This window comes from Prunus dulcis, chromosome 7, assembly GCF_902201215.1.
Source record: "Prunus dulcis chromosome 7, ALMONDv2, whole genome shotgun sequence".
In the NCBI taxonomy this organism is placed as follows: domain Eukaryota; kingdom Viridiplantae; phylum Streptophyta; class Magnoliopsida; order Rosales; family Rosaceae; genus Prunus; species Prunus dulcis.
In genome coordinates, this window is record NC_047656.1 from 13,907,510 (window position 1) to 13,926,689 (window position 19,180).

The following is a 19,180-nucleotide window of genomic DNA, read 5'->3' on the forward strand; positions in this document are numbered from 1 at the left end:
GAATCATGATAATCAAAGAAAGAAAGAAAAAAGGAGGAGAAATTACAGGAACCATAGTCAAAATCAAAAGGTTTTTTACTTTGCCTTTTACCATATTCATTGTTTTTCTTTCTTTCTAAGGACAAGGAGCTTCTGAAGTTAACATCTTGACTTTGTGATTTTGGAGCAGATTCAATGAAACCAACAAATGTATTTATGTTTCTTATCAAGATTCTAGAGAAAAGGAATGGAAAGAGATTGATATACAGAAATTTGTCATGAATGTAGGAGATAAATACTCCCTCACCAGTACTCTTCTTTTTTTCCCTTTAAAACATTTTCTATTAAGAAGAACGATAATATCCCACACCGCTCCTTTATTTTAGGGTGCAGATATGAGATATCGAACATATCTGCCCCTACACGCCTTTATAGGGGCATTGCTCAAATTTTCAGCATCAATGAATAAAAAAGGAGGATGATTTTTGACAGGACAAATATGAACAAATACCTATGGTTCGCATAAGAAGGGGGCCTGCATAAGACAATAACGACACGTCAAGCTACAGTGGGTCTCCAATGCATTAGCATTGGATTTTAGAAATAGATGCCCTCTCTCTCTCTCTCTCTCGCCACCTGCGTTTCGATGAAATGAAAGCAATCCCTCTTCCTCTTCTTCTTCTTTGGTTTGAACGGTCTCTCTCATTTCAGTCATCGTAAGGCACGCGTTGGCTTAATTTCAATTGAATTTACAATCACACACACTCTCCTATATATATACACACACCTATGTACATACACATAATTTACTTGCCTATATAGCTAAGCGGAGAAGAAGAAGAAGAACGAAAACCAATTGAGAGTATCAAATATGGCGGCGAAACCGAACGGTCCGATTGGGGAGCATTCGGGTCGGGTCCTGGCTGGCCCCACCAATCCAATGGTTACGCCTCTGCTTACGGATCTCTACCAGTTCACCATGGCCTACGCCTACTGGAAAGCCGGCAAACATAACGAACGAGCCGTGTCAGTCTTTTCTCTCTCTCTCTCTACTTACCCACTTACGCTGCCCCGTTTGGTTCCCGAGAAAGTTCTCAACTTTCTCCGCAACCAACATAGCTTTGCATTCTTTAGAATGATAATAGTAATTTAAGTATGTGACATATCAATTTGTTTCAGGTTCGATTTATATTTCCGTAAGAACCCCTTCGGTGGTGAATACACAATCTTTGCTGGTTTAGAAGAATGCATCAGATTCATTGCTAATTTCAAATTGAGTGAAGACGAAATCGATTTCGTTCGTGAATCTTTATCTCCTTCATGTGAGGTAAACCAATTCTTAAACTTTCATTGTAATTTGCATTATAATTTTAGTGCATGTTTTAGCTTAAAATTGTAATTTTGCATGTGTGTCGAATAGTTTAATAGTTGAATAATTGAGTTGTATTGATGAACTGTAGGATGGATTCTATGATTATCTTAGAGGAGTTGACTGTTCAGGAGTTGAAGTGTATGCCATTACAGAGGGTTCAGTTGTTTTTCCAAAGGTTCCCTTGCTAAGAGTTGAAGGGCCAGTTGCTGTGAGAACCATTATACTAGTTTTTTTGTTCTTTATAAATTTTTTTGCTTGGTTATTGTAGTCAATCTACTTGTTTTTAGCATGTTTTCTAATTTATATTTGCTTTATTGTTTCAGGTGGTTCAGTTGCTGGAAACTCCATTCTTGAATCTTATTAATTATGCATCATTAGTTGCTACTAATGCTGCAAGGCATCGTTTTGTTGCTGGAGAATCTAAAATGCTACTTGAGTTTGGTCTTCGACGGGCTCAGGTGTCCGACACAAGCTTGGGCTGTGACAAGCTCAGCTTTTTCACATTTTAAATTCTTTGTTCTGAATTTCTAAACTGAGATTATCTTCTTAACAAATATGTCTTTATTTTTATATATAGGGACCTGATGGGGGAATAGGGGCATCAAAGTACTGCTACATGGGAGGATTTCATGCAACAAGGTAATGTCTATTGGAAGCTCGGCATATTTGCATTGTGATTTTCATTTGTTCACAATTCTATTGGATAATTTTGTACTTTTTCATAAGAATTTTACTTTCCTGTATACAATATATAATCATATTCACACAATTGGACGACTGGAAAAATTTTAATTGACTTGAACTTGTTCATGACCGATGGTAGATGAAATAGGAAAAATATGTATAATCTCCCTTGAGTTGAGACCCTTCATTTTTTAACACTTATCACATACGTCAGCAGCCCTTTTGTTGTTCTGAGTACACATCTGGAACAACTTATCTTTATTTCTATATTATGTTTTGACAGTAATGTTGCAGCTGGGAAGTTATTTGGAATACCACTTCGTGGAACACATTCTCATGCTTTTGTCAGCTCATTTATGGTACGCAACTCTTGCAACCTTATTGGAGAGTTAGAAAGAGCAACTTCAAATGCATAGACTTGTGATCTATTCTTTATATTGTAGTGTGGGGGTGCCCTGGTGTTTAATCCACCCACTACCACCGACTTGGAATCTATTCTGCATAACCCCTTATAGGCTTTAAAATAGGATTATCAATTTTGTGCATATCTACAGTTATATAATCAGAGCTAGGGGAGTAACTAGTAAGTCTATTTTACCAATTAAAATACCAGTATCCTTATACTATAAGGTTTTTCCTCTTTTCAGATACAGTTCTCTTCCTTTTTTCAGCACGACGTTTTCATTTGAAACATGAGCATTAAAAATTATATCTTTTATTCATTGAAATCTGAGATAGATTTCATGGCCTTAATGTAATTGAATTCCATCTGATCAGGGAAATTAATAATGTGATATCTTATGAAACCTTAGTAGATTGAGTTTAGTGTCAAGTCCTTGTTCTATGACAGTGAAATATTAGATGTTATGAGCATTATATTTTCTTCGTCATGATTTTTGTGCCTTTGTATGTTAAGCTATTCTCTGTCTCATTTATACAATGATTTGCAGAGCCCTGACGAGATTATAGATAAATCACTTCGTAGCAGTGATAGCCAGAGCACTTGTGAGGATTTTGTTAGCCTGGCTCAGACTTGGTTAAGCAAGATTCAGGTGTTCGATTTTTCTCTTTAGATAAAATCTATATGCTTTTTTAATGTTTCTCAATTGCGTGTTCTCTCATTTCTTCTTGGGTTCTAATTTCTTTTACTGATTAAGTTATATAAATTTGTGCTATTTTAATGGCGTATATGTTCATAGACATTCAATTTTAGTTGGACTACTAAACCCTTTCGGTTTTATCAAATATGTATGTGTATATGTGATCTGCAATCCTCTTGTTAGTTGTTTTACATATTTACTAGGATCTAAGATGAGTTCAATCAAATCTTGACAACACTTACTCGTCTGTGCTTTGCAGTGGTCGAATTCATTAAATGGCACTTTTGGTGAGACCAATCAAAGTGAGCTAGCAGCTTTCACATCATATGCATTGGCATTCCCTGATAACTTTCTAGCTCTTGTAGACACATATGATGTAAGTAAACATTATGCAGCTTACTTCATAATGTTTAATGGTGTGGTTGTTGAACACTGTTTAATGATGTGGTTGTGGACCACTTATACTTTTATTGTCCCAGTAAAAGTGAATCTTTAACACTATGCCTTTCATTCCTTACCAGGTTATGAGGAGTGGAATCCCTAACTATTGTGCCGTTGCTTTAGCACTCAATGATTTAGGGTATGTCGGTTATCAACAGTGATGAATTATGCTCTCTTAATGTGAATATGAATGCTGAATGTTTTCTTCCAAATTTTAATACTGTGACGCCATTTTTATAACCATTCCATAGAGTAATGATATCTACTTGATGATTTTAGTATTGTGCATTGGTTGTAAATACAGATCACTAGAAGTTGCAATGTAACGCCTACCTAGCAGCCCATGTGGTAGTTTATTTCTTTTTAAGGGGTTAAAGCCAATATTAATTGCTTAAACATTAAGATCTTAGGCATGTTAAATCTGTTCCGCTATCTCTTAATCATGCAGCTTATTTCTTGGGGTTGTTTTGGTTGCATCATTGGGTAAATTGCCCTTTTAGAAGTGATAGAATAAACCACAGTTCTTCCAGAAAGTTGCCTCTACTCTAGGCACTATTACATTAACCTTGTATTTCCAATTTTTTTAGTTACTGTTGTGACATCATGCTAATCTGTGCACTTGAAGACTCTTGACGTAATTGATTTGATATTTTTAGGCACTCAACTAGTTACATTTGAAGCTTTCATTAATGAGTTAGATGATGCTATGTCCAGGTACAAAGCAGCCGGCATTAGGTTGGATTCAGGTGACCTAGCATATTTGTCTGGCGAGGCTCGGAAGATTTTCCGTACCATTGAAAAAGAATTTGGAGTACCTGGGTTTGGAAAGACGAATATTACAGCTAGTAATGATCTCAACGAGGAAACTTTGGATGCTTTAAACAAACAGGTAATGATTCTGAACTTATGGGGCTTTTATAAAGTATATTCACTATGGCTTCAGAACTGTACATAGGCATTTGAATGCTGGTTTTGTTTAGTCTTGATATATAACCTTCAAGTTGTTTGTCTTTAGAGATTTATTGCTGCAGGACGAAATACATTTTCTTGGAATCAAATGTCTTAATTAGATTAGTCTATTTTTTGTGTAGGGTCATGAGGTTGACTCATTTGGAATTGGAACCTATGTAGTTACTTGCTATGCTCAAGCCGCCTTAGGGTGTGTTTTCAAGCTTGTTGAGATAAATAATCAGCCTCGCATTAAACTTTCTGAAGATGTTACAAAGGTATGGTCATACTGTCAACAAATTTCCAGTCAAAAGATTTAGGATCAAGCGGAGGTTTCTATTCCAGTACCATTCTCTTTTAGATTATAATTTTTTTTTCCTATTTTAGGTATCCATTCCTTGTAAAAAGCGGAGTTACAGATTGTATGGAAAAGAAGGTTATCCCCTGGTAGACATAATGACAGGGGAAAATGAACCACCTCCAAAGGTATCTTGTGAACTTGCCTCTGCATAAATTACACCACATTTGTCTCAAGATTATTTACTAACTCAATGTTGTCTTTTTCACTCCATGTGATGATCACTGGAATGATGAAGCAGAAAGTCTCATTTTATTTATATTTTGACATACAGGTTGGAGAAAGAATCCTGTGTCGTCACCCTTTTAATGAATCAAAGAGAGCATATGTGGTGCCACAGCGTGTTGAAGAACTTATGAAATGTTTTTGGTCTGGAAGCCCAGGTACACTTTCAGGATTTGTCATCATCTTTGGAAATAGAACAATAGCTGAACATGTAGCGTTCAGCACTCCCCTCCCGTTTTCTTTTTGTATTATTGTGGTTATGACATGAGCATCAAACAAATGCCAAAACAATTGAATTCTTGTGTATACATAATGTCTAAACTCAGATTCTTGTTTATTGAAGGTGGAATAAGAGAAGATCTGCCACCATTAAGGGACATCAGGGACCGCTGCATAACACAACTAAGGAAAATGCGTCCCGACCACATGAGGAGACTAAACCCAACACCGTACAAGGTACTTAACTGAACCAACTGATATATCTCTACTGAAACTATTCTCACCTCTCAATGATTGAAATTTTAACGACATTTTGTTCGACACTAAGCAGGTTAGTGTGAGTGCAAAATTGTACGAGTTCATTCACTTCCTGTGGCTCAATGAAGCACCTGTTGGGGAGCTGCAGTGAGTATGTAGCAGCAAGGGGTTGCATGAAGCAGTATACATTCTTTTTGTTTTCTTAGCGCAAGCGATGTTTGAAGTTAAAGTAGTTCCTTTTAAAGTAGTCAAAGCATACACACATGTCCAAATACATAATTTAGCTGACTTGGGGAACGCTAGTTTTTTTTTTTCCTTGTTAATAGAATGATTGTTGCTTCGCCTCATGTTATTTGGCTGACACTGCAATTCATCATCCATTTTGAATGAGATTCAATAATTAAATAAATATAAATTAAAAAAAACACGAAACTTTCCATTTATTTAGTGGTTGGTTTTTTCTTTTTCTTTTTGTTTTTCAATTTTATTCTGATGATATGAAGGCCTACTCAAATTTTCAGCATCATTAACTCAGTTCGGGTCCATAATCGGACCAGCAAGAAAGCTGAATTTTAGTAAGGACCTGGTGGCCTGCCCCGCCCAATTCATCTTGCCTATGCTTGAGCAGGCTGACTTGATTGTACTGGTCCAATTGAACCAGAAATGTTTAGGCTTAATTAAGTTCATGAGCAGTCCTGGGTTGAGAAATTATGTTACATATTTAAAGACTGGTTAAAGATAGTTTATTAGGGTTTAGCTTCTGAAGTTTTAAAGGTACTAAAAGGTAGAAAAGTTAATGAGGACAGTGTTAGCTAATGGAGTCTAGTTTAGTGAAAAAGAGCATTTACTTGCATACCAGTGTCTCAAGTTCAAACCCTCGTGTCATCTTAGTAGTGTGAGAAAAACCCCCCTCCTTCCTAACTTTGGTCCAAAAAAGAATGAGGACAAGTGTCCAGAATTGATTTCTTTTTGAAGTTGGGTGTGATGATTGGCAACACTTCAAAAGCTATAATGAATTCAGTCCAAGCAGGATTGGGAATTGAAACAAACGACTCAACGAATAGGAGACTGCTCTGGGCGTTACTCTAGGGTTTTGGGGAGAGAGAGAGAGAGAGCGCTTCATTTGTTAAGAAAGTTGTGAACTTGTAATGCATAGCTTTATACAATAGTGCTGTGAGATTACAGGCTCTGATTGCACATAAACATTGCTGAGCGAGAACCTACCAAGCAAAACAGGATTTCATCCCGACTTTTTAGCCGAGCAAATGGCTCACCTGATAAATAATTCTGTTTCTAATATATACAGGAATGGCTAAAGAAGAAAATGAAGTGAACTTAACCAGCAGAGATCTGCAAAACCTAACAATCTAAACTGTAACACAAAAATCTTGCAGCTGTATCCATCCGTAGGCACAACGGTCCCGAATCCTTTGAACTGTTGAGGCAGCCAAATCCACAATCGGCCGAATTTTGGCCAACTCCATTTCTAGTGGCAATCTAGTGCTAGCCTCCATCTGCGAATCCAATTGCAGCAAAAGATTATAATTATGTGAATTTTTAAAAAAAAGCTCATACCAAGAGCTACTGTCCTGGTGAAGAAATGTTTATCACCTTTTCAATGCAGCGTACTGTATCCAAGACATGGCAGAAAAATGAGAGCTGCTTGTACAGATCTGCTTCTGTGTACTAATAAATGTACATTAACAGCCAAAAATTATTAGCTAAAAAATGGACTAAAAGAAAGCAATTTTATTTTTCTTTTCAACAAGTTTTTTATGCAAACCTTTCTTACAAGACGTCCATTGCAGCGAGGATAGTCTGGACAAACTGTTCCTCTCTCAGAATCACCAACAAGCTGAAGATTGAGACTTCGTGTGTTGTACTTGCAAGTGTCATCATCACACTGAAAGTAAAATCAGAAGATTCATATTAATTCTCAATAACCACATAACTCACTACTCCAATGAACCCCAGAATAATCAGCAAGAGGTCAAATTACCGTCATTGAGCCCTTATAGTACATTGAAACAAAACTGTCTGCTTGCCTTTTCACCTGAAAGATAAATACAGAATCCGAGTGCATCCTCAGTAGACGCTCAATGTAAATAGGGTATTCAAAACCAATATATTTTTTCAGAATCCGAGTGCATCCTCAGTAGTTGCCTCAACGAATAATTAGTGGTGAGTGCAAAATCACACGAGTCAGTCTATATACCTGGTTGGCTATCATTGCGGGACACAGTCTGCCCACATCACCTTCCCCTGGACATTTTGGACAACGCAGTTTATGCCAAAAATCGATGGTAGATTCCTCAGCTTGTGGCCTTGTTGACTTTCCAGTGATTGACTTCGAAATGGAATTCAAGATAGATGGACAATCAAAAGTACCAGAGCAGCTAGGACAAGCCAAGATCAAAGGCTCACAACCCTGATATCTGCAGTTCATCACATGGATACATGTGTTATTTTCTCATAGAAATCTTCACCCTTTCATTCTAATTTGAGAAAAAACTCGGTTTAGGATCTAGTGGAAATAGGATCAAAGATTTGGGAAACAGTTAGCCACAAGATATAAAGAAACTGGGAATTTCAGAATTAAAAGCATACTACAATGAAAAAATTGAACTAAAAAAAACTGAATAACCTGCATTGGGGAAAGTAAAGCACGCTCCTTTAAATTTTCGAAGTATCACTTCAGTCTTTAAAATAATTATAACCGTCAACTAAATTTTAATGGCAGTCAGATAAGGTTACCTCTCTTCATCGTCAACAGCAAGGGACAAGCTGGTAGGGTCGTCTCTGACAGCTTCACTTGAATTAACTTTGAACTAAAATTTCCAATTTCAAAAATACATTAGAGTGAAAAACCCTTTCAATCACTTTCAGAGTTGTCTGGGAGGTATAATTTACCTTAGAAGAGTCAAGCCCTAAACAATCAGCTAAGCGTTCGGGGCTGGTACCCTGAATTGAAGCACAAAGACGTGATACCACAGGATGAATCTGCCACAGGATGAAGCACTTAGATATCAAGCAAACAGGAGAACATACTACATAAAAGATCATAGTCCATGACAATTTGGTTTAGAGAAAATAAACCAGAGAACGAACCTGCTGGGCCAAGTAGTAATCAATGTCAATCATCCATTTCCCATCTTCCCGTTTTAATTCATCAGGATGTCTAGCACGTTGAGCAATACCAGTTGAATTAACTGAACCGGTCCCCTGTCCAACAAATGGGAGTGGAGAGTGAGAAGCTACACATGATGAACATCACCATTTGAATGTTGAAAAAAGGGCTCAATGTTCAATTAATATCCATTCAATAGAGAACGCATTTCTACTGCATCCAAACCTGCTCACAGCAAATGATATAGGGGACTGTATCGCCAACAGAGCAACCCGTAGAATAACCACTTTGCTTCAATCTTTGGGCCACCTAGGATTGTTTGCAGAAGTATCAATTAGAATAGATGAATGAAAAAAACACATCAAATAGATGGGACCAGATCAATCAATACTGGACTTTAAATATCCTTCTTGAACTCACTTGAACATGTGGTTGGTTTTTGGCATCTGGGTATGCTTCAGGTGGTTTAGTTAATGTCTTGGTGATGATATATTTCTCAAGGGCGACTTGTCCTTTTCTCATGTCCTCTTGCACCTGTTCAATATGCAACATTAATTGATACATTTTTAACATGATGCTTCAAAATCATGAAAATGCAACTCAATTCAATCCATTTGATCATACAGCCACATAATAGGAAATGAATTTACAAGGACAAAAAGCCTCAACAGATTTAAAATGGCTCAGGGAAACCCACAATGATTTCAACATGGCAAACAGAAACAACTTCAGTTTCTAGGAAATTTATTCATCAAAAGGAAAAAAAAAAGGAAAAGAAGAGAAAAAAGCCCCCATCTTATCTTCTGATTTTTTATTCTCAAAAGAAACATACTTTCGTTATATAGAAAAACGCAGTCCAATTCAGAGGACAAGATACCCACTGAACTATCTTATCTTCTCTTCTCATTCATTCATGATTTAACATTTCCTCAAGCTTTCTCAGCCGAGCCTGTCTCATTTCAGCATTTTACCTTCTAACCTTCCCCACTTACCTCTGAGCTTAAATTTCTGATGATTAAGAAAAAACCATTTGTCCCCAAAACACCCACCAAAAAAAAAAAAAAAAAAAAAAAAAAAAACAATATGAAAAGAACAATGACTTCACCTTAATCAGAGAGTTATGAATTGATTCAACAACATCCTCACATGACCTGTGAGCATATGAGCCACAAATACGACAGATTAGTAATCTTTGCACAAAACCAGACTGGCAATGTCGGGAAAAAAAAAAGCTAAAGCATACCCTCCTGACAAAATCTGACTTAGGCAGAAATCTCCCAGTTCCTTTGAAAGTAAGCTCCAGTCTCGGCGAACCATATCGAGGCCCTTACGTTCAATAACCTGCAATGAAAAATATAATTTTTATTGTCTTCCAAGAAAGGGTGAACTAAAACCTGGAGTATGAATTTTTTTTATACCTCATATGGTGTCTCATTCTTGAATTGCACCTTTACAGCTGCATATTTCTTTTTCTTGAGAAGCAGCATTCTCTTGTACAAACCGTCAAGATCAATTTCTAAACATCTGTACTTTTTGTTAACCTGGATACAAAGAAAAACAGAAAGGAGATTACTAGTATGCATAGTTTTTGTGAGGCAGATGCCACACGCTAAAGCATCTACTTTTAATGGGAGAAATCCCTTTTGGGAACCATCTATCAATAGTTATGAGAACTATTTGTGCCATATGATGTTATTTTCTGCAGAAACATCATGTATAAATATAATGGATTTTAAGCTTTCTTTAAGAAAAATTAAGGATTTTCCAAAGGAATGTGGAAGAATGAAACTCTCAATGTAACTCAAGACATTCACATCTGTTAAGAAAATAATTCCTACAAATTGCAATCCTCTAATATGCAAGAGAAGGGTCTCAAGTACAAAGTTTACAAACCATAGAATATCTAGATAACACTCTTTTGTGGTTATAACCTCACCTCTTGAATGACTTTCCATGCAATTGCTTTTGCTTTCGCAATATCATCCAGTCCACTGTAAATCATTATTGAATCTGTATCACCATAGATTACCTGCCAGAAAAAATAAAAGTAGCACATCCTTCAAAAGCTAAATCTTAACCAGTCAACTGACATAACTTAGATGTAGATATTAGAAGACTGTATCCACTACTTCTATTATGATATACAAGAAATTACCTCTAAGTTCAAATTGTTTTGAACAAGATCAACGGTACTTTGTAGAATCTCCCTCCCCTGCACAACAATTATGGGAATTCCTCAATACTGAATAGAAGCAGTAAGTGTAAAAGCCAACATCTGTATTTATATTAGATTGAACAATTCGCTAGTACAATGTAAGCTAAGCTAAACATATTTTTCTTACTTGCAGTGTTATAAGCTCTGCCAGTGGCTTTGCATAAAATCTCGAGTTTGAAAACCCCAAGCATCCATACATACTGCAATACCCATCCATATATATATATATATATGAATTCAAGGACAAGTGAGATATAATCAAGATGAGGACAACAAATTAAAAGCCTAAACAACAAAAGAAACCTGTTTGCAGTCAGCTTTAGAGCTTGCTGTTGAATGTCAAGTTGCTGAATCTTGAGACCAGATGCAGTCTTCATCCATTTCTTCACGTTTCTCCTCCTTTCAACTAGATCTTTTAACAACTGCAAAGTAGTGCAAAAAGATATCATATATCTGCACCTATTTTCTTAAGAGAAAGAATATGGAAAAAAGGATATGAGGCATACAGCTCCATACTATAATAGACATCTCATTAGGAAATAATCTGTTTGAGCTAAAATGTACTGAATGAATAAACAACAAATCATTACTGAGGATGATATTATACCTCAGGTAGAAGTCCAGTTGTCTTACTAGATGGCAAATGAGGAGCCAATCCTTCCTGAGATCTCTCCACTGTTGTGAAGCATATATTGTATTCCTGTAAAATTAAGTAAGTATTGATACTCACAAGAATGTGCAAAAGATTTTACTTCACTTAACATTAGGGAGACAAAAAATATTAGAAAAAGGCAGCAAGGGGAAAGAGAAGGTTTAGGTAAAAAATTCAGATAATGATAACAGAAGTGTTAATGTTAGGAACCTGAATAATAGACGGGTAAAGACTATTGAAGTCCAGAAGTAATATATACTTGTCGTATAAACCTCTCTTTGGCTCCAAGACCAATCCACCTGCATAGGCAGGACCTTTTTTGCCTTTTCCATGACCACTATGTGCATCATTATCAATATTTACATCGTTTACATCCAACTCATCAACATTTCTCTCATCAGAACCATTATCTATTCTCCGCTTTGTCAATTTTGTTTCTTTTGGATGAGGATACTTGTCTGGAACAATATACTTCTTTGCATGGAAAGCATGCAGTAAAAGATATTCTACTCTTTGTGCCCTAGCACCCTGAAAAATGTATATATTAGATTTAGACCAACTATACCTTTTAGGCCGTGTCCATTATCAAATTTTGAATTTAATTCATAAAATAAAAAATCATCATACGACTCACTTGTAGAGTTTTTCCCCACAGGTTACCACTTATCTTAGTCAGCTGACGTGTGAGGGGAAGAACACTCAAATGAAACATGAGTTCCATAGACAGCCATGCATCTGTCTCTCCATATTCAATCTGAATACATCAAAAACACTATTACACACGCAAGTAGACAAAGTAATAATTTTGCATTTATCGTAGGAAATTTATCCCTTGAACTGTTAGTGAAGTTCTTACAAGTCATATCACTAAGCTTGCATTGAATTTTAAAACCTCGAGGCGTCAAGAAAACTAAACAAGAACCATGTTTTTTTAGGAAGAGATTGACACAACCGGTAAGCATAATGGTCCATCACTACTTGTTGCAATGGCACAAATGAACGACAAGGACCAGTTAAAGTGGTTACATTCAGTGTAACCACTTTAAAAGATATTTACACAACCATGAACCATCAGCCAATTGCAGAATAAAAAGAACAAAGCTAACTTAGCTAACATCAAAGTGTACTCTCCTAATACATTTTTCTAGTACATTATTTTACCAATTTTATTGATATTTTTAGTTTCGTTAATTAAAACAATAGGTTTTTGGTTTTATAATCATGGCCCCTTCACTTAAACTGTATCTATGTATGATAAGAGATACTATGAGATTACAAAAACACTCCAAGTAGTCTAGCATAGATTAACAAATCACCATTTAACTACTTTTAACAACAAAACCAAAACAAAAAACAAAAAACACATATAGTAAATAATGTAAGCATGAGAACCTACAAGTTCCATGAGAAACTCTGATTTTTGAAACATTCTGGGAATATCATGTGGCATGATCTCCTTTCGGTCTTTGTTCAGCTGAGTCTTTGCAAGTTGTGTCAAAGAATAGCTAACCTGGAAGAACAACATTCATCACATACATGAGATGCTGAGAAAATATACCTCATCAGAATTACCATGCATATAATCCCCAACGCAAGTACCCTACCTCCTTCAATAAGTCACGGGAACACAAGTATGTATCACACAGAAGGCGACCAGAAATGCAGGCCATGATCCCTGGACTTGCTCCAGACCCAAAAATGGTGCTTCCTTTTGCAAGCTTAGGCATCACAGAACGCTTGAGGCGGCCTATTTTGGACCACATGCTGCTTGGCACTCTGCAAACCTGCAAAACTTGAACATCTTTAAATTTTCATTGGAAATGGCAACTCATAATACCTATATACAAAGCAGCATTAATGGAAACATTATAATAAATGGCAATTTTTGCTTTGGTTCTTTTCTGGGAGGGGGTGCTTCCATGATACAGCAGAATTTTCATTTCTTAAAAAACTAGAACTAGCAGCATGAGTAAAATTGCGTATTTATGAGAAATGGGCATTTGAAACAATAAAAGTACTAAACTATGCACTGGAACGGCACAGCTGCAGAAAGCTGCATTTGGAGAATGAGTGTTTTATTTCAGAATTGGAATCCAAATCATTTACAAGAATATGCCAGGCTTTTGTTTGATTTTTATGCAACAGACAAGAAATGTTGTACTAACAGGTCACATAACTGATGAGGAACTGCATCTAGTCAGCAGTTGGGATACCATTTAGTTTGTCTCTAGATGCAAATAATTGCAGCAAAGTATAATTTTATCAATAACAAATATTAGAATGATAGTTTCACGACTTTCTCCTTGTTTATCTTGTTTACTACTCATTGAAAAATACATAATATGGGTAGGTAAGATTAATTTTAACAGAAAGCAAAGCAAAAGTATTCCCACCTGAGCTCTGTGGAGAAGGACATCCAGGTCAAACCCAGATATATTGTGTCCAACAAGAACATCGCTATCCAACTTGTATAATTCAATCATCAAACGGTTTAGCAAAGCCCTTTCACTGCAAAACAAAGTCAAATATACTTCAATGGCAATACATAAAATACAGTTTTTGTTAGGATAGTTATTACTTTTTCTAGAGTGAACAAAGAAAAGGACTGACTGAGAACTAGATACATGAGTACAACTTACCTGCTTTCAATGCTTAAAACATTTGATCCAGCTTTAGAGTTCTTATCCGTAGCCTCTTTAGTGAATCCCATTGGAAATATGCCTCCATCAAGCTTACGGATAACAGTAAAATGGCTCAGCATACCAGGTCTTGTCCATTCTGAGGTCAACACGGGAGTGTCAATCTGAAAGGCCAAAGAGCACAGATATAAGGATATTGGAACGTAGTTGTAATTTGCTTTAGCAGGAATAGAAGCAGGTAAGAATTTATGATTTCAAACTTTGTTCACTGTAGAAGTCCGAATACATGGATAAAATTTATAAACATAAGATTAAAACAGAAATTTACACGCTATGGCATAGACTTTAGATAATTGTGTATCCCAACAAGACGCATCAATAGTTACAGAAAGAAAAAAGAAACCCAAAAATAATAATAAAGAGCAGCGCTAAAAAAGATTCTAGAACAAACCTTGGCCTTGTGACAGCAGATAACAGATGCAGAGACAATTTCATTAACATTATGCTTTTGGTTGATAATAGTTTTTAAACTTATTGCAGTTACAACCACTGGGGGACTCTCTGCAGTTTTCTTTGGGCAATTTGAAACCCCTATGTCTTTTGCAGAATCAACTATCACCTCAAACTTGCACCAACTCACCTGTATATATAGAATAACCGAAAGTGTTACAAATTAACCTGAAAACAAGCAAATATGAATTCCATAAGCACAGCTAGAATGATAACTGAAGTCCAGACTTGAGGATCTCACCCGTTTTGGGGCTGGGCAGATAGAAAACTTTGAAACTGATAACCAGGAAGGCCCTTTTATCTTCCTTTTAACAAGGAAAAGCTCCAACGCGCTGTATGTTGCAATATGTTATGTTTTCTCGTATTTCTTAAGGAAATGAGTCTTGAGTACATAAGCTAGCTGTATTTTCTAGAGTTACCTTACCATCCACTAGGAAACAGCCAAGCCATGAATAAAAATATAAACACAAAAGAAACTATCTGAGAATAATAGATCAGACACCAAACATGAGGAACAGCACTAACTCTTGTACCTGCAATGAGTTCCTAGAAGAGCACAGAAAGTTTCGCCTTTTAGATCTGCTGGAAGTGGGGGATCCTGCAACAGTGCAATGAGTACTCATTAAGAGTGCAGCAATTGGATGTGTACTTCAATGATGTAACTGATTCATTTACAGGTTGAGTGTTATACCTTGAATGGATAATTGATCTTAAGTACATAATTCTCTCCTGCAGGTATGTCAGATCGCTCAAATGCGTATTTCCTCTGTGATATGTTCAAATAACACAATGAGCAACAGATGTGGAACAAAACATTTAAGTGCTAACAAGATTGAACAAACTTCACTTAAATTCAATCAATGGAAACATCTCAATGAGTGAATCTGCAGACCTTAACCGGTGCCATGCTAAAATTTGATACATTGAGATCCAACAACTTCTTTGCTATGTCATTTTTCAAACCTGAAGCCACATCCTGAGAAAGCAAAACAGTAAAAGCATCAATAGCAGCGAAAGAAAAACAAATACTAAATTGTATGTATATTTATGCCTATAAAATAAAAAAATAAAAAAACAAAAAAACTTACATGCAGCTTCTTACGGAAATCTGTGGAAGAAATCCTTGACTCTTCAGCATCCTTTTCAAGCTTCATCATTTCATCAGTGTGAAATACAGAACTGTCTGGAATTGCATAGACACATCTCTGCATGTTCTTTACAACCATACAACAACTCTGGTATGTACTTCCTGCTTTTACCTATATCAAAACAATAAAACTATGAAAGAGTGCAACATGATTAATCATGCAAGACTAGAACTACACTTACGCAATCAAACAGATTACAAACGTTCATTGTCAAAGAAAACAACAGAACTTACATAACATCAGTCTATTGCCACATTTACCTTCCCAAATAGATAAAGGGTGCCTATATTAGCTCCATATAACTCTTCGTAAGCATCAAGCATGTAAAAAGGCAGTGACCCATCTTCTTCCAGATCAAAATCTGAAGTCTCTTCACCATTTGAGCCACTGTTGACCTCCACAGTACCACTACAAACATCCCCATCCCCTCCAGTTTTCACTGCCTTCCATCCAGCCATAGCGCTCAATGCCGGGTCCTTATTATCTTCCTTAATCTTCGCATTCAAAGTAAAAACCTCTTCCTTCTTAACCACAGCTTCCACTTTCTCCTCAACAAAATCCACCCTTTTCTCCTCAATTACCCCTCCATTTTCTGAAACATTATGAGTTTGCTCACTTGGAGGATCATCAAGTTCAAAACCCAAGTCCTTCTTGGCCTCATTTTCGTTAGCCCCTTCATTAATCAGCACAGAATCACTACCATTTGCAACAACTACATCCAATTCAGCCCTCCTTGTTAAACCAACACCACCATCAGACCCTCTCTCACTCTTAACACAAGAAATCGGCACGAAACTCTTGTTCGAATGCCCCCTCCTCCGTTTCTCTCTGTCTTCCTCGTCAGGCGCAAACTCTGCAATCACATCATCCACAATACTATCGCAGTTCAACCCTTTCCCCCTCTCATTATCTCTAGTTTTCCCAAACACCGATGAAGTAAACATCGAAGACAGCCTCTGCTTCCCCATCATCGCCGCCGCAGCCGTAAGCGAAGAATTGGGCTTTTTGGGCCGAGCCTCCTTCTCCTTGTCCTTATCCTTTTTCTCGGCTCTCCTCCTTTTCGGCCTATCGTCGCCGTCAGATTCATCGGACGACGGCCCAGCCCGGGTCCAATCCTCTTCCTCGCCCTCATCGCAATACCCCAGGCCATCGTCGTCGACAATGAAACCTCGAACCTCTTCGCGTCGTTTGGCGACGAGCGCGTCGTACTCGTCGTCACCGACCGTGTCGTAAATCGGGTTCTCCATCTTGATCTGGAACCCACCAGCTTCGGATCGGCGGCCGCCATGGCGAAGAGCTTTCAGGCGCTCGAGGGCTCCGGCACGCGCCGACGCCTCAGCTCCTCGGTTCCGCCGCCTCCCGACGGCCTCAATTGGCTGCTCGTCGTCCACCATTGATATGTCTCTTCGATCTCAGTGCTAGACTGTCAAAGATTCATACATATATAAATACCAATACAACACCATAACCCAGAATCAAATCAATCCATTTCCAGACCAAAAATTCAATTAATCGAAAATGAAAACATAAGAAAAAAAGTTCATCATTTTGAATTAAAATAAATAAAAAGACCGTTAAAACCGACCTTGGGAAAGAATCGCTGTTCGCTAGGGAACAACAAGCTCTGAAAAGTCTGGGTCTTTTTGGGTTCTCTTGAGCCTTCTTCTTCCTCCAGCGGCGAGTCTCAGGTTGAGTGGAGGTAGTGGTGCTAGGTGGGCTACATGCTTTACTATCTTACCCCTGCTTAAGTTAGCTTTAAGGAAGAGGGAGTCACAACAACAAGCAGGCCGATTTTTTTCTGTCTTAGGGGTATTTTTGACATAAAACTTTTTTGTGGTTTTGGCGGGAACGGAATTGGATTTTGGTGGGACAAAATGGCGGGAATGGTACAGAGATCGTTTCCTTGACTCGGTGAGCTGACTCGCATGCCAGGTGGCGCTACTCTATTCTATTAACTCTTCGTTTCCTTGAAGTGATATTATTAGCACTGTCAAAAAAAACTTATTATTGAAAATGATGAGTGATAATAGTTTTATTCCAAAAATTTCAAATATCATAACGAGGGGAGATACACAAATTATCACATGTACACTCATTTCAAATTATGACTAGCTTGCTTGTAGAATCATCCCAAATGGGGGTACAAGAGTATGATTTGTGTTTAATAGCGTCCTTAGTGTGACTTCTTCAAATTAATTAAACTTGTAAGATTATGCAACATCTTTAATTAAAACGATATTTAATCAGGAATGATTCAAACTCAAAACCTTGCGTAGGATTAAGCAACTTTTTTGTGAATGTTATAAACTGTAGATTATCCACATCTCAAATCAAGCATCTCCTTAAGCTTTTTGTTGAAGCGGCTAATATAGTTAAGCAAGTACGTGAAGGGAAACATCTTCTCTTTTATAATAGTTAAGGAGATGCTTAACTCTATTAGCTGTGATAAAATATATCAATAGATTTTATAGCTGTGATAAAAGATATCAATAGATTTTATGTAGTAAGGAGATGCTTAACTTTATTGCTCAACTCTAAATAAAAATCTAAGCCCACCAAAGATATCAATTACTAAATTGTCATTCTTGTTTAATTAGAGTATTCATTCATCGATTTTTTAAGATGTGATCAATTTTTTTTACCGGGAGAGGGACTCGAACTTATGTGTGAGCAGACGGGCTTACTACCCTAGCTCTATGCAAATGTCTCATTTACAAACATGAAAGTTTATCTCCCAAGTTAATGTCATTAATAATTTAGTAATTAGTTACTCATTTTTCTAATGTAGGGAGGGATTCCAACTATGGGTTGTTCACCAACAAATTAAAATATAAGGCAATTGGAAAGGATTCACTAGTGTAGTGGTTTGGAGCAATTGCTCCTCCAGGCAAGATCTTGGATTCGAGTCCTAACATCCATATAGTGTGTGAGAGTTTAGTATATTATCGTCCATCTCAATAAAAAATGTCTGAAAAAATAAAATAAAATAAAATAAAAAATAAAAAATGCGGCTGTTTGGTGTAGAGTGGATTTCAATACGTCATCGTTTTTAGGATGATCGTAGTTGTTGAAAAAGAAAATCATCTTACTAAAAACAAATATTTATGTTTATGAATTTAAGTCCATTGCGTAGAAGTTGAACCATGCCAATAGAAAATTCCTAGCCCAAATCTAGATATGTCTTCAAGAGAAACGCCTCTCTTTCTAGTGTTCAACATTATTATATTCCCAATTTAATTATTGGTCGTATATAAGTTATCATTAAATATGTTTTTAGTTCAAATTAACAGTCTGACAATATAACA

At 36.8% G+C, this 19,180-nt stretch overlaps 2 protein-coding genes across 3 annotated transcripts; one reads left to right on the forward strand and one right to left on the reverse strand.

Annotated features, from left to right (window-relative positions):
* Positions 1-587: 587 nt before the first annotated feature.
* Positions 588-6,031, forward strand: LOC117633492 (nicotinate phosphoribosyltransferase 2-like). Of its 2 annotated transcripts, none has more exons than XM_034367119.1 (16): positions 588-695; positions 802-1,005; positions 1,159-1,306; positions 1,440-1,559; positions 1,675-1,809; positions 1,929-1,990; positions 2,319-2,394; positions 2,986-3,087; positions 3,395-3,511; positions 3,657-3,715; positions 4,291-4,465; positions 4,668-4,802; positions 4,912-5,010; positions 5,157-5,265; positions 5,451-5,563; positions 5,658-6,031. In XM_034367119.1, exons 2-16 carry the CDS (start codon positions 851-853, stop codon positions 5,733-5,735), a joined length of 1,683 nt encoding a protein of 560 aa, XP_034223010.1. In that variant the 5' UTR covers positions 588-695; positions 802-850; the 3' UTR covers positions 5,736-6,031. The 2 variants fall into 2 exon arrangements, with proteins under 2 accessions (XP_034223010.1, XP_034223011.1); XM_034367120.1 differs by having other exon boundaries at positions 617-700.
* Positions 6,032-6,722: 691 nt separating this feature from the next.
* LOC117633489 (DNA polymerase alpha catalytic subunit) lies at positions 6,723-17,639 on the reverse strand. Its single transcript, XM_034367115.1, has 32 exons — positions 17,461-17,639; positions 16,136-17,298; positions 15,816-15,986; positions 15,620-15,703; positions 15,419-15,493; positions 15,261-15,325; positions 14,969-15,059; positions 14,669-14,857; positions 14,218-14,381; positions 13,972-14,086; positions 13,183-13,362; positions 12,975-13,088; positions 12,213-12,332; positions 11,789-12,106; positions 11,534-11,626; positions 11,230-11,348; positions 11,054-11,126; positions 10,867-10,923; positions 10,648-10,740; positions 10,130-10,252; positions 9,955-10,052; positions 9,817-9,862; positions 9,132-9,245; positions 8,937-9,020; positions 8,693-8,806; positions 8,495-8,584; positions 8,339-8,412; positions 7,800-8,019; positions 7,584-7,637; positions 7,368-7,487; positions 7,196-7,270; positions 6,723-7,098 (listed from the first exon to the last, which is right to left on the reverse strand). Exons 2-32 carry the CDS (start codon positions 17,267-17,269, stop codon positions 6,952-6,954), a joined length of 4,614 nt encoding a protein of 1,537 aa, XP_034223006.1. The 5' UTR covers positions 17,270-17,298; positions 17,461-17,639; the 3' UTR covers positions 6,723-6,951.
* Between the last annotated feature and the right edge of the window lie 1,541 nt (positions 17,640-19,180).

Bases quoted from the DNA above. Each gene is read 5' to 3' on its own strand.
- LOC117633492 (XM_034367119.1), top strand. From the start codon at position 851: ATGGCGGCGAAACCGAACGGTCCGATTGGGGAGCATTCGGGTCGGGTC. The intron at 4,466-4,667 runs GTAATGATTCTG...TTTTTTGTGTAG, and splicing joins TGGATGCTTTAAACAAACAG to GGTCATGAGGTTGACTCATT. The intron at 5,564-5,657 runs GTACTTAACTGA...GACACTAAGCAG, and splicing joins TAAACCCAACACCGTACAAG to GTTAGTGTGAGTGCAAAATT.
- LOC117633489 (XM_034367115.1), bottom strand. From the start codon at position 17,269: ATGGTGGACGACGAGCAGCCAATTGAGGCCGTCGGGAGGCGGCGGAAC. The intron at 14,087-14,217 runs GTAAGTTGTACT...TTTGTTTTGCAG, and splicing joins GTTTTAAGCATTGAAAGCAG to TGAAAGGGCTTTGCTAAACC. The intron at 7,638-7,799 runs GTATATAGACTG...TTTATCTTTCAG, and splicing joins CCGCAATGATAGCCAACCAG to GTGAAAAGGCAAGCAGACAG.